Genomic DNA, 17,457 nt, shown 5'->3' on the forward strand with positions numbered 1-17,457 from the left:
GGGAGTGAAGAGGGGACGCAGCAATGGGACACACTACTTGACCGCCTGAAATACCCAACAACAGGTCCCCAGGAACAAACTATAACAGTGGAGGAAACGGACCCAGAAGATAATGACAATATGAGTTGCCACAGCGAATAGCGCCACACTAGACAATCTGCAATAAAAGGCCGCTCCCTGAGTGGCAGGACCCGGAAAGAAGGAGTGACATGATCCGATCAAAATAAAGAAAGAGGTGGAGGGGGGGACAGTTATATGTATACAGGTTTGAAATGAAACCAATAAAAATATATTTAAAAAAAATAATAATGAGGTGAACTGTCCCTGTTTGTAATCTTGTTTAAACCCTGTAGTATATACAGAGATGGCTTTAGTTTGTGGGACTTCTACTTCTTTGGGACAAAAACACAGATGTCCAAGAAAATCGTGTAACTGAGCCATACTGCAAGGTTTCGAGTAAATTCTGTTTTAAGACCTCTTGTCCTGCTTTCAACACGGAACAGATCAGATTCCCAGTGAGGATGCAAGGACAGCTGCTTGATTTTCGCAACAATGTTACAGTAATGCTGGTACTCAGCTGGTTATGATGCTTATTCAAGACTTGGCATTTCAGAGTTCAATAAATCACAGAAAAATAGCTGTCTCATGACAAACTTGGGAAGGGAGAGAAATTATCCTTGTTACAAATTCACATATCAGTTGTTATGCACCAACCATAGTACTCTCAAAATTATAGCATATTTTAGGGAAGCTCTACTGTCAAAGGTCAATATTTCCATGTGGTTTCCAAAGTTCAACATGAAAGGATTAGTTATTTCTCTGAAGGGGATCGAAACGAACAGTTTCATCTGCTGTCTGGTCCTTTTCAGGAGACTTTTTGTCAGTGCGAGGAGTACCCATCTGCAGCCCACTTGTCATCCACAATGCAAGAGAGCCAAAGTTTGAAAAGTTTTTCCCTCAGCTAGTCTTGTCAAAACCGAAAGCAAAAATAATGCTGAATGGGAATCTCTGGCTATTCTCACATTGGGAATGTGGTGTGCCTCTGACCTTTCTCCTTTGAAAAAAGACGGACCATGGCATTTCCCAAAGGGATATGGAGGGGGATTGGACAAGAACAGACTAGGTGCTCAGAAGACCAATGTTACATACAGGCCCCATTAGTAGTGCTCCCTTTCTGCCCCAGAAACAGACTCATAAGGCTGTTCTAATTTACAGTGGTTTTTCACCACAACTTGCCAGAGATACTTTTTGAACACCTGACATTCTGAGAAAGCCTGCAAACTTCCCACCACAGGGGTACACATGGACCTAAGGTCTTTGTTCTCAGAGGTGGTGTTCTATAAGAAGGACTAAGTCCATTAGTTCTGGGAAAGTTGAAGACAGAGAGCATAGACTAGCTCATACTTAATTTCCATCTTCAGACCCTGCAAAACAGAGTCTTTAGGGTTCTCTCCACCACAGTTGTTCCAGCAGCAAATTGGTGGCATCCCGTAATATAGGTTATAACATGAGAGTTTCCTGCTGTATGCCACTGTGAGTTTCCACAGCAGAGGACTCTAAGTCAAGTCTTTCAAACATCCTCGTAGATGTTACCAAAAAGCCCTCGTAATTAGTAAGAATAGGATTGTTTGACGTGACAGCCCACGCCAAAGTTGGTCCAGACAAGATGCTAATTAAATACTTCACCTTGATGCAGTCCTGTGCAAAATGAACTGTCAGAAAGACAAAGTAAACCATACGACGTTCAAACACTCCTTTAATACATATATTTTAAAGAGTGAGGAGTGATCGACAAGACAGCTGGATGCTGAGAGTGTCTAGGCTAAGGCTTGTTTTAAGGCCAGGTTTTCAATTTACAATTGTTGTCACTCCTGCATCTATTACTGGATGGTGTGGGCTAAAGTTTGTGATGGATCCAGTGGTACTCCTTTCATAGAATTAATTTCTTCTCCTTAACTAAAGAAATATGCGCTCCTCAATCTGTGAGATCGATCAACGGTATCTCTTTGGTCTGATTTTCTTAGTTCTTGACTACCTGAGGTAAAGGGGACCCATTCAGTAGTCACAGTGCTGCTGACACAAGGTAACATCTAGCAGCAGATACCTCTAATAATGAGCCCCAAGGAGAAAAAACAAGCCAGTGAAAAGCCTCTGCAGAAAATGCAGAGGAGTTGTAGCTTGAAGGAAGCAAGAAGGCAGAAGATGGCGGGCAAAGATTGCAGAGGACTTAACCGTTGAGTAGAAACAAGATTGATAGAAAAAACCTGAAATAAACAATCTTGTGCAAAGAAAGTGAGTAAGAAAATCTTTCTAAAAGTGGTGCTGCGCACAAAGGGTTTGGGAAGAGTAGCTGGCTAATTAGGCCCCATCTGCCGTATTGTATTGAGGACAGCTCTTCCTCGACACTAAGGGGGTCATTCTGACCTCGGCGGTAAAAGGTGCTTACCGCTGGTCAGAAGGCCGCCACAACACCGCCGCGGTAAACCGCCACGGTCATTCTGACCCTCAAGAGGCAAACCGCCAAAAACCCGACATCAACAAAAGTCCGCCACACCAACGGCCAGCGTTAAACTGGCGAAGACCAAACCTCCACCGTCACGCCAACAGAAAAACGCCCATGCCATTACGACCCACGAATCCACGCGGCGGTCTTTCAACCGCGGTATTCCATTGGAGGTACACACCGCCGCGCTCAAAATACACATACAGCTCCAAAACACAGCCACATTGGACAATTTGAAATACACACACCTGAGACACATACACACAACACTCCCACACACCCAATTAACTATAAAACACACACCCACATCACCCACAAACCCCTACGACCACAAATCAGAGAAGAAGCCCAGAGAGAGAGAGCACAGAATAGAGAACACCATCACACAGAGGCACACTACACCATCACCCACACAACAACCACGCACAAAACACCACACACCACTACACTCACCACACTCATCCCCGCAAACACCACCCCACACCTCATCCACACCACCCCATGGCACCCCAAAGACACCCCAGGTTCTCAGACGCAGAACTCAGGGTCATGGTAGAGGAAATAGTTTGGGTAGAGCACCAGCTTTTCGGGACACAGGTGCAGCACACCACCATTGCCAGGAAGATGGAGCTATGGCAAAGAATAGTGGACAGGGTCAACGCTGTGGGACAGCATCCACGAAATCGGGACGACATCAGGAAGCGGTGGAACGACCTACGGGGGAAGGTGCGTTCCATGGTATCCAGGGACAACATCGCGGTGCAGCGGACTGGCGGCGGACCCCCACCTCAACCCCCAGAATTTACAACATGGGAGGAACAGGTCTTGAACATCCTGCATCCTGAGGGCCTCGCAGGAGTAGGCGGAGGAATGTACTCTGGTAAGTCTCATCTCCACTACTTCATCCCCCCCTCCCCACCAGCATGCCAACTCATACCCCCACCCTCCCCCCCCACAACCATCACACATCCTCGTTGCTAATGGCTCACCAGCACAACCCACCCATCCCAACACCAAACCCTGCATGCCACCACAAACCATCGACAGCCATCACCTAAGCATGCCCACTGCACATACACATCTCCCCCACAAACCGCCGTCACAACAGCCCCCACAAAGGAATGCCAGCACTGGGGTACACGGGCACCCACCCATTGCACGCTATGGCACACACAGAAGCAATAACCATACTCTTATACCCCTGCAGGACCCGAACGCCACCACACCGCCCAGGAGGGTCCAGGAATGTCCATCCCACCCCCAGAAGAGGCCCCCAGTGATGACAGCAGTTCTGTCTCCCTGGAGCCAGATGACCAGCCCGGCCCATCGGGGACCTCGGGACAGTCGGTTCCCCTCAGACAGCCACAGGCTACAGCAGACCTACCCCCCTCTGGGAACACCAGCACAGCACCCACCCAGCAGGCCCATGCCTCTGTCTACAGGACACGTCAATCAGCGGTGTGTCCACCACTACAGGGCACCCAGGTGAACCCACAACCCCAACAACAACAGGGACCTGGGGGCAGTGGTAGTGGGCACACGGTCCAGGGGACAGAGGCCCAGGGAAACAGGGGAACTGGGAGGGCTGCTGTGCGACAGGGGGGGGACAGGCCCAGGGAACCCACTCTCCACGAGGCCCTCACCTCCATCATGGGAGCATACCACCACTCCCAGGAGACGATGGTCCTGGCCAGGTTCCAGGAGATCCAGGTACTGCAGGAGGAACAGTTTATGGGGTTCAGGGAAGAACTGAGAAACAGTAGTTCCGCAATGGGCACCATCGTTGTGGCTCTCAACCAAATTGTTACCACATTGCGGGACCATGTGGCACCACAAAGGGCCCCTGTCACTAGCATGGACCAGGAACAGCCTACCACCTCCGCCGGCGCTAGTGGACAGGAGGCCCCGACACAGCAACAACCTGCCACCAGAACCCCACCTCCTGCAGAAGAAGAACCACCCCGCAAGCAGGGCCTGAGATCTAGGAAGAAGACAGAGTAGGATGCCAAGACCCCCGCCAGGAAAGGATACCCCCTGGTGTCATCCCACTGTCCCACATTGTCACCCTGTCCAACCGTAAACTGCCCCTGCTCCACCTTCCACAGGCATATGGACAATGCACCTGTGAGACTGAGAATCTGGACTCTGCCATGGACATTCCTCCACCATCACCCATCACCGGTTTTCAACCTTGTCCCAAAATTGAGCACTTTAATAAACACACTTATGGGACACAAATAATCTGGAGTCTGCCTGTATTTTTGAAAATATGTATTAGACATAAACGTGCCAAAATGACCAGTTACATTGTGATGACAACATACCACTGTCACACAGCTGTAGTCCATGGGCAAACAAAGCAGAGGTCACGCAGTGGGGCCCACATCTCTGAAATTGGAAGGGAAAGTCACAACTCTGTTAGCATACACTGGGTGAAAAGGACAGACAGTAGAGAGGCAGGAGACTGTAAGTAAATGTAAAATGCCGGTGTTGATTCTTACCTGTGTGTTATTGAAAATACTGCTGTATCACTGTGTCCCTGTTGTCGGTGTCGTCCTCTTCGTCTTCCTCCTCTTCACTCTCCGCAGGCTCCACAGCTGCTACAACACCACCATCTGGACCATCCTCCTGCAGAAAAGGCACCTGGCGTCGCAAAGCCAGGTTGTGAAGCATACAGCAGGCCACGATGATCTGGCACACCTTCTTTGGTGAGTACATTAGGGATCCACCTGTCATATGCAGGCACCTAAACCTGGCCTTCAGGAGGCCGAAGGTTCTTTCTATAATCCTCCTAGTTCGCCCATGGACCTCATTGTAGCGTTCCTCTGCCCTTGTCCTGGGATTCCTCACTGGGGTCAGTAACCACGAAAGGGTTGGGGTAACCTGAGTCACCAATTAGCCACACACGGTGTCTCCGTAGTTCTTCCATCACATAAGGGATGCTGCTATTTCGCATGATGTACGCGTCATGCACTGACCCAGGGAACTTGGCATTTACATGGGAGATGTACTGGTCAGCCAAACAGACCACCTGGACATTCATGGAATGATAACTTTTTCTGTTCCTGTACACCTGTTCACTTTCACTGGGGGGTACCAAAGCCACATGTGTCCCATCAATGGCACCAATGATGTTGGGAATATGTCCAAGGGCATAGAAATCACCCTTCACTGTAGGCAAATCCCCCACCTCAGGGAAAACGATGTATCTCCGCATGTGTTTGAGCAGGGCAGACAACACTCTGGACAACACCTTGGAAAACATAGGCTGAGACATCCCTGATGAAATGGCCACTGTTGTTTGAAATGACCCACTTGCTAAGAAATGGAGTAGTGACAGCACCTGCACTAGAGGGGGGATCCCTGTGGGTTGGCGGATGGGTGACATCAGGTCTGCCTCCAGCTGGGCACACAGTTCATGTATAGTGGCTCGGTCAAGCCTGTATGTCAGAATGACATGTCGTTCCTCCATTGTCGACAGGTCCACCAGCGGTCTGTACACGGGAACATTCCTCCATCTCCTCGCAAGTCCCAGCGGACGGTACCTAGGAAGGACAACAGCGAGCACAGAGTCAATCAACCCACAGGTAAGTTCCCACAGCTTGCACAGTACACGATTCTATATGCATTGAATGGCTTGTATGAGTGTCGAAGCAAGGCCTAGGCATGTGTGACGCAGTAGAAATTAAGCCATGTGGGCCCTTGAAATGGCGGCTGCCTGACCTGTGAAGTGCGACAATGGGATGTGAGGTCAATGCGCTGGCGTGGCACACCGTGGCGGTAGGCGGTCGAAGACCGCGGCGCTAAGCCGCATTGGTTAACATTGAACCCTATGTGTTTCAGGAGCCAATGACGAAGTGCGCCAGCGGTCGCGGTACGCACCGCCGCGGACGTGACCGCCATTTTCTATCTGCTTAATCACTCGAGACCTGATCATCCACAGGAGAGGACCTATACTGCAAGTGCTGCTGTGACCTCGGTCTGGAAGATACAATGGCTGCTGCGACTGGGGAAAGGGCCCCTGCCTTCACTTCTGAAGAATTGGAAAAACTCGTGGATGGGGTCCTCCCCCAGTATGCGCTATTCTACGGTCCTCCAGACCAACAGGTAAGTACACTGGGAGCATGCTTTGGGGGCAATGCCTGTGTTGAGTCGGGTGGATGAAAGATGGTGGAGAGGGGAGCGATTGAGGCATGCATCAAACGACGGATGAGAACATGTGCCACATGGCAAGGGTGGGGATGGGGGGCCACTGACATTGAGCATGCAGAAGGTGATGATTATTCTTCTCTCCCTGTACATGTCACGTAGGTCAGCGCCCACCAGAAAATCGCCATTTGGCGTGCCATCGCCAAGGACGTCCGGACCCTGGGGGTCCACCAGAGACGGGGCACCCACTGCCGCAAGAGGTGGGAGGACATCCGCCGCAGGAGCAGGAAGACCGCGGAGGCTCTGCTGGGGATGGCCTCCTAACGTGGGAGGGCTGCCAGTCGACAATTGACCCCCCTGATGTCCCGGATCCTGGCGGTGACCTACCCCGATTTGGATGGGCGCGTGAGGACATCACAGCAGACACAAGGGGGTGAGTACAAACACATTCTGCTGACTTTGCGCGCAGTGGAGGCGCCTGGGTGGGGGAGGAGGGCTGTGGGTATCCGTAGGCCAGGGCGATTTCTGTAGGCTAGGCCCCTCCGTAAGGCATGGCCCTGTGCCCCCACCCCCCACCTCTGTAGGGTGCCAAGTACAGCTATCCATGGCCCTATGTCACCTATGTGTGCAGTAGTCGTCCATAGGCTTGTAGGCCAAGTCCCAATGATTGAGTAGTGTACCCCAAGTGCGCGGCGTAGTGCAGGGGGCTTCTGTGTCTGTCCTCTCCGCCAACTGTGTTGCCAATGGATGCACTCAACATGTCTTCATTTCCCCCCCCCTTTTTTGCTGCTCTTCCTGTTCATGTGTGCATTAGCATCATCAGGCGGAGGAGAAGTGGCATCGGAGCACGAGGGAGCTACATCTCACATGGCCCTTGAGGGCCATGCAACCGACTCGGAGTTCACCAGTGAGACGGAGGGCGAGGGGAGCTCCACAACGGGGACACGTGGAGACATCAGCAACACAGACACGTCCTCGGAAGGGAGCTCCCTTGTGGTGGCGCCAACATCCGTGCCCACCGCAACAACAGGTACAGCCGCCACCCAGCGCACAAGCTCCGCCCTCCCAGCAGCCCCTCTGCGATCGCCCCGTGCCCGCTCGCACATGAAGGCTGGCATCTCCTTCGCCCCAGGCACCTCAGGCCCTGCCCCAGTTACCCCTGCTGCCCTCAGTGAGGAGGTCATTGACCTCCTCAGGACGCTCATTGTTGGGCAGTCTACCCTTTTGAATGCCATCCAGGGGGTAGAAAGGGAGGTGCACCGGAGCAATGCATACCTGGAGGGCATTCATTCGGGTCAGGCTGCCCATCAGCGATCGTTCAACGCTCTGGCCTCAGCACTGACGGCAGCCATTGTCCCAGTCTCCTGCCTCCCTCCTCCAACTTCCTCCACCCAGTCCCACTCCCCTGTTCCTCTGCCTATCCCAGACACACCTACAAACCGGCCTGCACACACCTCAACACCCAAGGGCAGCTCATCCAGACATAACCACCACACATCACACAAGCATTCACACAAGCAACAGCCACATGCAGACATACCAACAGCCACTGCCTCCTCTGTGTCCCCCTCCTCCTCGTCTCCCTCCTCCCTCCCTGTGACGTCTCCACTCACACTTGTATGCACAACATCATCAGCCACTACGTCCATCACCAGCACACCCACCAGAACACTCCGCACACGTGCAGTCACCACCCCCACTGCCATTTACACGTCCCCTGTGTCCTCTCCCAGTGTGTCTGTCACCCCCTCTTCCAAACCACACAAACGCAGGCAGCCACCCACCCAATAGCCATCCACCTCACGACAGCCTCCGTCACAAGCACCTGCACCCAAAGACACCACACTTGACTCTCCTACAACCACATCCTCTTCCTCCACTCCCATACCCACTGCACCTACCCTTCCCACTGCTCCTAAAAAGTTTTTCCTGTCCAAAATTAACCTCTTTCCATCACCTGACCCACCCCCTCCATCTCGTAAGAGTCCAATCAGCACCTCAGCCACCACAACCCCTGGACCTACAAGGTCCATAGTACAGGGATATTGGAGTCCACCACCTTCAAGGGCAGCAACATCGGCCAGCAGTAAAGGGACAGCCAGCCCACCCCCTGGGAAGAAAACCAAGAAAGGCAAGGCCCGGCGCGAGAGGCCAGAGACGGCAGCCTCCATAGGCACTACCCTGGCACCGTCAGGATGTGGGGTGCCACCTGGCACATCTACAAAGGGAGGCAAGGGCCACAGGGAACCACGGAAGGATGGCAAGGGCAGCACGGCTGACACGTCCGGCAGCAGGCGAGCTGCCCAGGCGGGCCCCACCAGCCCCATTCCGGGTGTGAAGGAGGACACCCACGGGCCCGGGACTCCAGCACAGGAGGGCCCCGGAAGCGAGAAGTTGGATGGCGAGTGAACTCCATATATTGGCCGGATATGGTGCCCTGGAGACACATGTCAAGAACCGCTGAACAGGGCCCTTCAAGACAAGCACCGCTGAACAGGGCACCGCCGTCTCAAGCACCGCTAAACAGGGCCCTTCAAGACAAGCACCGCTGAACAGGGCCCTTCAAGACGAGCACCGCTGAACAGGGCACTGCCGTCTCAAGAACTGCTGAACAGGGCCCTTCAAGACAGGCACCACTGAACAGGGCCCTTCAAGACAGGCACCGCTGAACAGGGCACCGCCGTCTCAAGCACCGCTGAACAGGGCCCTTCAAGACAGGCACCGCTGAACAGGGCCCTTCACCTCAAGCACCGCTCCGCTGGGCCCTTCATCTCAAGCTCCGCTCCGCTGGGCCCTTCATCTCAAGCACCGCTCTGCTGGGCCCTTCATCTCAAGCACCGCTCCGCTGGGCCCTTCATCTCAAGCACCGCTCCGCTGGGCCCTTCATCTCAAGCACCGCTCCGCTGGGCCCTTCATCTCAAGCACCGCTCCGCTGGGCCCTTCATCTCAAGCACCGCTCCGCTGGGCCCTTCATCTCAAGCACCGCTCCGCTGGGCCCTTCATCTCAAGCACCGTTCCGCTGGGCACCGCCGTCTCAAGCACAGCTCCGCTGGGCCCTTCATCTCAAGCACCGCTCCGCTGGGCCCTTCATCTCAAGCACCGCTCCGCTGGGCACCGCCGTCTCAAGCACAGCTCCGCTGGGCCCTTCATCTCAAGCACCGCTCCGCTGGGCACCGCCGTCTCAAGCACAGCTCCGCTGGGCCCTTCATCTCAAGCACCGCTCCGCTGGGCCCTTCATCTCAAGCTCCGCTCCGCTGGGCCCTTCATCTCAAGCACCGCTCCGCTGGGCCCTTCATCTCAAGCACCGCTCCGCTGGGCCCTTCATCTCAAGCACCGCTCCGCTGGGCCCTTCATCTCAAGCTCCGCTCCGCTGGGCCCTTCATCTCAAGCACCGCTCCGCTGGGCCCTTCATCTCAAGCACCGCTCCGCTGGGCCCTTCATCTCAAGCACCGCTCCGCTGGGCCCTTCATCTCAAGCACCGCTCCGCTGGGCCCTTCATCTCAAGCACCGCTCCGCTGAGCCCTTCATCTCAAGCACCGCTCCGCTGGGCCCTTCATCTCAAGCACCGCTCCGCTGGGCCCTTCATCTCAAGCACCGCTCCGCTGGGCCCTTCATCTCAAGCACCGCTCCGCTGGGCCCTTCATCTCAAGCACCGCTCCGCTGGGCCCTTCATCTCAAGCACCGTTCCGCTGGGCACCGCCGTCTCAAGCACAGCTCCGCTGGGCCCTTCATCTCAAGCACCGCTCCGCTGGGCCCTTCATCTCAAGCACCGCTCCGCTGGGCACCGCCGTCTCAAGCACAGCTCCGCTGGGCCCTTCATCTCAAGCACCGCTCCGCTGGGCACCGCCGTCTCAAGCACAGCTCCGCTGGGCCCTTCATCTCAAGCACCGCTCCGCTGGGCCCTTCATCTCAAGCTCCGCTCCGCTGGGCCCTTCATCTCAAGCACCGCTCCGCTGGGCCCTTCATCTCAAGCACCGCTCCGCTGGGCCCTTCATCTCAAGCACCGCTCCGCTGGGCCCTTCATCTCAAGCACCGCTCCGCTGGGCCCTTCATCTCAAGCACCGCTCCGCTGGGCACCGACATCTCAAGCACAGCTCCGCTGGGCCCTTCATCTCAAGCACCGCTCCGCTGGGCCCTTCATCTCAAGCACCACTCCGCTGGGCCCTTCATCTCAAGCTCCGCTCCGCTGGGCCCTTCATCTCAAGCACAGCTCCGCTGGGCACCACCGTCTCAAGCACAGCTCCGGTGGGCACCGCCGTCTCAAGCACAGCTCCGCTGGGCACCGCCGTCTCAAGCACAGCTCCGCTGGGCACCGCTGTCTCAAGCACCGCTGGCCCATTGGCAGAAGGGGCAGGGCCGGATCTGTGTCGGGCAGGGCTACACGATGCACTCCGGGCACCATGCCTCCTCCAGTACCAGTGGAGTCTGTAATCCACTTGAGAGACTGTGGCTTTGCACTCCCCAGGATGGCACAGTGGGCAAGCCACCCACTGTAGAGACTTGTGAGACTGTGGCTTTGCACACCCCAGGATGGCACAGTGGGCAAGCCACCCACTGTAGAGACTTGTGAGACAGTGGCTTTGCACTCCCCAGGATGGCACAGTGGGCAAGCCACCCACTGTAGAGACTTGTGAGACTGTGGCTTTGCACTCCCCAGGATGGCACTGTGGGCAAGCCACCCACTGTAGAGACTTGTGAGACTGTGGCTTTGCACTCCCCAGGATGGCACAGTGGGCAACCCACCCACTGTAGAGACTTGTGAGACTGTGGCTTTGCACTCCCCAGGATGGCACAGTGGGCAAGCCACCCACTGTAGAGACTTGTGAGACTGTGGCTTTGCACTCCCCAGGATGGCACAGTGGGCATGGAGGCCCCTCGTGGACCTGGCGTCGTGGACTCATGTGGCTGAGGTGCCTCCCCTTCCCTTCCCCCTGAGGTGCCTGTAGTTTTTCTATCCGATGCCCCTGCAGTGTTCTCTCCAATGGCTTCGGGTCTCCTGTGTGGGCTTTGCCCATGTGTTGAGGCCCATCTGCCCACGTACAATGACTAGAACCCGATTTGGACAGGACAATTTACATATGTGTATATAGTTATAGATGTTTGAAAAAAAAGTTTTACGTACCCTTACAATATATTTGAATTTCATGATCATTTTATTTTGTCTTTGCATTCTTCCGGGGGGTTTGGGGGGTGTCACTCTGAGTTGTTGCTCTGCATTGATGTGTAGGTAGTTGTGGGTGAGGGTGGGTGTGTCGCGTATGTGTGCCCCCGTAATCTTTTCTCCTCCCCCCCTCCCCTGTCTCGTAGGTGCAGTACTCACCGTTGTCTTCTGCGCCGGCGTTCGTGCTCCTGGTAGAGGAGCAGGTAGACAATAGCTGGTAGGATGTGTAGTTCTGGTTCCATGCTGTCCAGATTCCTCGTGGAGTGTGTGGAGGTGAGCGTTTTCCCGTTCGTAGTCTGTTTCAGCCGTGTTTTTATCGGCGGGGCTCCCGCCCCGGAAAAGGTGGCGGATTGGTGGGTTGTGATAGGGTGGGCGGTACATTGTTTCCCGCCTGTCTGTTGGCGGTGACCGCCGCGCTGCTTGTTTGTCCCGCCGTGGCGGTCGGAGTGTTGAAGTGGCGGTCTGTGTTGGCGGTTTCCGCCAGGGTCAGAATTCCATTTTTTGCACCGCCTGCCTGTTGGCGGGTTGGCCGCCGCTTTAACACCGACCGCCAGGGTTGGAATGACCCCCTAAGTGCCTTCTTGGAGGTACAACCATTATGCTATTGTATTGAGGACAGCTCTTCCTCGACACTAAGGGGGTCATTCTAACTTCGGCGGGCGGCGGAGGCCGCCCGCCAAAGTTACCCCGCCAGAATACCGCAGCGCGTTCAAATGACCGCCGCAGTAATTCTGACTTTACCGCTGGGCGGGCGGGCGACCGCCAAAAGGCCAGAAAGCACCAGCAACGAGGATGCCGGCTCCGAATGGAGCCGGCGGAGTTGCTGGTGTGCGACGGGTGCAGTTGCACCCGTCGCGATTTTCAGTGTCTGCCAAGCAGACACTGAAAATCAATGTGGGGCCCCCAGGGGCCCCACGACACCCGTTCCCGCCAACCAGGTTCTGGCGGTGAAAACCGCCAGAACCAGGCTGGCGGGAAGGGGGTCGGAATCCCCATGACGGCGCTGCTTGCAGCGCCGCCGTGGAGGATTCCCTGGGGCAGCGGGAAGCCGGCAGGAAACCGCCGGCTTCCCTTTTCTGACCGCGGCTTTACAACCGCGGTCAGAATAGTCTCGGACTGCCAGGGTAGGAATGACCCCCTAAGTGCCTTCTTGGAGGTACAGCCATTATGCTTGCCGATATGTGGCATGGATGAACTGCAGGCCTGTGTTTCCCACAGAGGCAGGAACATCTGAACAGCGAGGCAGTATCTTCCTGGTGAGTAAGCCCTTGTTGTTCACCACAGTGACCCAACGACCGGCCATGACTTGTCCCCCTCCTAGCCACGCAAGAGATGTTTCTGTGCTGCGGGAAAGGCATCCAGCAAGGGCGAGGCGGAATCAGCTGTGGTGGCTTTACATTTTCTACTGTGAAATCAATTTCTTTGATTCCATGAGTGTCAAAGGTAGCATGACATAATTTTTTCTGATGACATTTGTGGTCAAAGATAGTTTGACGTCATTTCCTGGGATGATCTAATTGTGTCATACAGTAACTAATAAAATCAATAATAATGCTTCCCCAGACTAAAGCATAAACACAAACATTTCCGCAATTACTACACCTTGAAATGAAATCAAATAACAATGAGAGTGTCTTTGTGCATTTTTTTCAATTAGTTCTAACAGATCACACAAGAACTTTATTCCTGTCTATCTTAAAATGCATTGTAAGCACAATAACCTTAGATCATTTTGACAAGAAACACACTTCCCTAATGACCAACTTTTATGAGACTTTACTAAAACTTGCAGAATTTAAATATTTAGAACGTAAAGTGATCTCTGGTGGGACAGCATAAACACTTTCAGAATGGCAAGCAAAACCCAATCGAGAAAATGGCAAGTAGAATTTTTGGCTAATGATTAAAATAGGAAAAATAGAAAATATTAAAAGCAAGCAAAGGGAAACATTGGCATCAAGATATTGCAGAAAGGTTATAGACTAACCTGTTTCTCATATCTTTGCTTCATCTCATCCAGTTGTAAAGAAAACTCTTTGGCTTGTTTTTCACGAAGAGACTTTGACCTGCTTAGATCAGATTCAACTTTCCCCATCTTCAAAGTAAATAAGAAGAGTTTCGAGTTATTTTCACTTATATTAGTGTTAGCTGATAGTTTGTGGTACATCATTTATATGGTGCACATAACCATATGTTTTCAGTAGTATGCGTCTACTGCTTTATATTACAAACTTTAGAGAATGGTATTTGAAAAAAAATAGAAATCACAATCAAATGTAATGAAGCATTTGCGAGGTCAAGGTGCAATGTCAAATGATGGACCACTAAGAAAGCCAAATATATAATTATTTAACAAGAAAAAAATAAAATTTAAAACTGGTCTAGTTTTTTCAGTGACATCCAAAAATTCAATAAGGATTCAAAAACAATCTTACGCTACATGTAATATGGGAATCCTCAAACTCAAAACACTGACAATATATTTGAATATAAACAAATACAGAGACGCGTCATTGCCACACACAGTGTTATCACTTATGTCATTTCAGATGTTGTTAAGGACATTATTAATGCAATCATTGATCATATCAGGGAAAGAGTTATTGTTACTTACGATAACTATAACTGGTAAATCTCAGTGGATTAGTTGGTTTAAAACATTACTTCTAGCTGACAATTTCACATAGATATAACGTCCATTTAACTGTTGTTTTTTTCAGTGAATTTCTAAAGCTTTGTTTTTTTTTAATGTAAAGTAAGATATCATTACAATTCCTAACTATAACGTCACTTAAACCTTTGATTGTTTCAGCGAACTTCTAACTTTTTTAACATAAAGTAAAAGATCCATCACAGGGTCTAGCCACGTAGCGGACTGTCATGTAACAATATAAAGAGTGTCACTTCAAATAAGGCAGACAGTGGCTTTGTCAAACACCAAAGTATGATAAGTGGGCCTGTTGGCTTATCAAGGGGTCAGCACATTAACATTTATATAAAGCTGACTTGTTGGCTGTGTCAATACATCAACCCAATAATTTATCATTAACTATAATTCAATGTATTTCCATTTATATACATTACAATGACTAATAATAAATAATCACTGCCGCATAAACATTTAAAATAAAACATTTTTGTACAAAACAATCATGAACATGTATTGAGTCTAACTTTCTTCAAGCCACAAAATTCAGCCATAGGACTAACCACAAAGAGTTTCCACACTCCAGTTGAAGACCATAAGCTGCAGCTCGTAGATGCTTTAAAAATATGGTAATCCGTCCAGTGATCATGAATTCAATGACCCAGGATATTTACTGCAACGTTTTATAAAGTGTTCCTAAAAGGGCTGTTGAGTTTCCTCCAACCACCTACAAAATTTAAGAAAAAGCTTCGTGGTGCCTCTGCCCCTTCTAGGGGATTTCACAAGCAACAAAAATCTTTAAAACAAATGTCCTTGCAGAGTATTACAGGACGCTCCCCAGCTGGACCAGTTAATTAGAAATGAGTGGGCACCCCGCACATTTCATATTACTGCTTTATATTTTATCCTTATTTGGGGAAGAAGGGGTGTGTGCCCCCCACCACCTCAAGCCATTTAATGAGCTCAGGGACACCTTTCCGTGAGCCTTTTGGAGGCCCCAGTAATGAATCTAATTCCCCAGAGCCGAAATCTTTCAGATCGGAGGAGGGTGTGCAACCACCCCCAAGCCTTTTGAAGGCCCCAGACACCCTATCACCCAGGCTCAATGAATTTTTGTTTTGGGGAGTGGAACGTGGGGACCCCTCCCTCCCCAGGCTTTAGTAAGGCCCCATGGACACCATCCACCAGGGCCGATGTATTTTTTATTTGGAGAGGGGGGTGCAGGGCCCCACTCTTCCGAACCATAATACAGCACCTGGGGACCCCATGCCCTGCTGTCAAAGGTAGCTGTGTCCAGAGGGCCCATCCTCCGGGACACTAACCTGTTCCTTGCCTGGGAGAGCATGGGTAGAGTAAAGAAATCAATTCCCTGTCCACACTCTCCAGGACAGTGAACACAGTTTTGCTCCTCCCACCACACACAGGACACATCCCCTGAACGGCAAGCCCCTCTCATTTAATAAACTGAGGCAGCCCTGGAGATGGGGTCCCTGGGGCCAGGTAATAATTCAAGGGGGGGCACACCCCCACTCTTAAAAAATCATGCATCACTTGTGGATGGTCATGTAATGGCTCGGGGGAGAGGGACACATGCCCCCTCACTTTTAGTAACATGATGTCGCCTGGAGATGGGGTCCCTGAGGCCATGTAATGGCTCGGGCAGTGGGACTGCCTCCCTAACTCTCCTTAAAAACATTGTGCACCCTTGGGGATGAGGGTTGCATGGGGCCTTGTAATGGCTCAGCGAGGGAGGCCGCATGTCCCCTCCTCTAAAATAATATAGAGGGAACTTCCCCGGCCACATGCATGGCCCCATCAAAAAAAGTAGAACAACCAAAAAACAGTTCTTGGCCCTGGGACGCCCCATCCCCCTTCCAGGCCAAGGGGATCATGGCATCCCCAGCCTGACCACCTGTGTTTTTTTTAAATTATTTTCTCAGGATAGGGGACTGAGTGCCTGAGTCCTAAAATAGTTGCCACAACATCTCTGTTGATGTTGTGGCACACAACCATATCTTATCTTTTGATCTGTTGGGACTGCGGATACTCTGCGGTGTGAAATTTACATCAATTTTGAATCTTAATGTTTCAAGAACTACTTAACTGATCGATGCCAAATCACAAAAAGTACACTTTCTGGATCAAGATCTACCTTTCTGCCAAATTTGGTGTAATGTGCTTCAGCCGTTTTTGTGGTTTCACTGTTCAGTTTTCCTATTGTAAAATGTGTGAGGAAATGGCCCCTTTTTCTCGGACCCCGCTTCAAAGATCATCCAGAAACATTAATGAAGAAGCTAAGGTGGCCAAGACTTTGTTTCGGGACAGTTTTGGAAAGTTTCATCAAATGCTGTTAAAGTTATTAGCAAAACAAGAAATTAATTTCCTATGGAAATGTGGTCCTAACTGTAATTACCCAGTATCGAATGCCACTGGGTAAAATATATATAGGATAAAGTACCCCCACTGTACATTGTAAGGATATGCTAACTCACTGAGGAGTTCATTTATAAGCATATGGAACTCCAAGGTGACTTGCAATATCCTTATCATGTATGGCGGGGTGGTACTTTGTCCCTTATACTACATGGTCACACGATCACCTTTCCCACAAACCACTTAAATCCGTAGTGCGTAGCTCTTTCATATGACAAAGAGAGCATGTTTGCAAACAGTGAATAAAAACAGAAACTCTATTGCAAAAATGTACACATCAAAAGCAGATATTAACAGGTTGTGAAAAAAGATATTAGAACCAGCTGAAAAGAAGTCAGTTAAAAAAAAAAGCAGCAGAAACATGCAGAAAAAAATCAGACTTTTCTATAATTTCCCAAGTAATGCAAAAAAATAAACATGTTGCCATAAATATCAACTTTTTGCTTGGCACTGTAGAAATTAAACAAAAAACAAAAAGCAGAAGAAAGAAAAGCAACCTTTTGTTTCCGTTGCTTTAAACAGCTACCTTAATTGTGCTCTGTGACCTGACCTGTCATTGTGATG

At 51.3% G+C, this 17,457-nt stretch overlaps 1 protein-coding gene across 4 annotated transcripts in view; it reads right to left on the minus strand.

The window, feature by feature from the left end:
- Positions 1–17,457, minus strand: part of CEP112 (centrosomal protein 112) — a 1,991,189-nt gene that overhangs the window by 793,123 nt on the left and 1,180,609 nt on the right. For all 4 annotated transcript variants that reach the window (XM_069199882.1, XM_069199881.1, XM_069199883.1 and 1 more), the window contains one exon: positions 13,801–13,908. In XM_069199882.1, coding sequence (XP_069055983.1) covers positions 13,801–13,908 — 108 coding nt within the window. The remainder of the gene's footprint in view (positions 1–13,800; positions 13,909–17,457) is intronic.

Source organism: Pleurodeles waltl, chromosome 7, assembly GCF_031143425.1.
Source record: "Pleurodeles waltl isolate 20211129_DDA chromosome 7, aPleWal1.hap1.20221129, whole genome shotgun sequence".
Lineage (NCBI taxonomy): Eukaryota > Metazoa > Chordata > Amphibia > Caudata > Salamandridae > Pleurodeles > Pleurodeles waltl.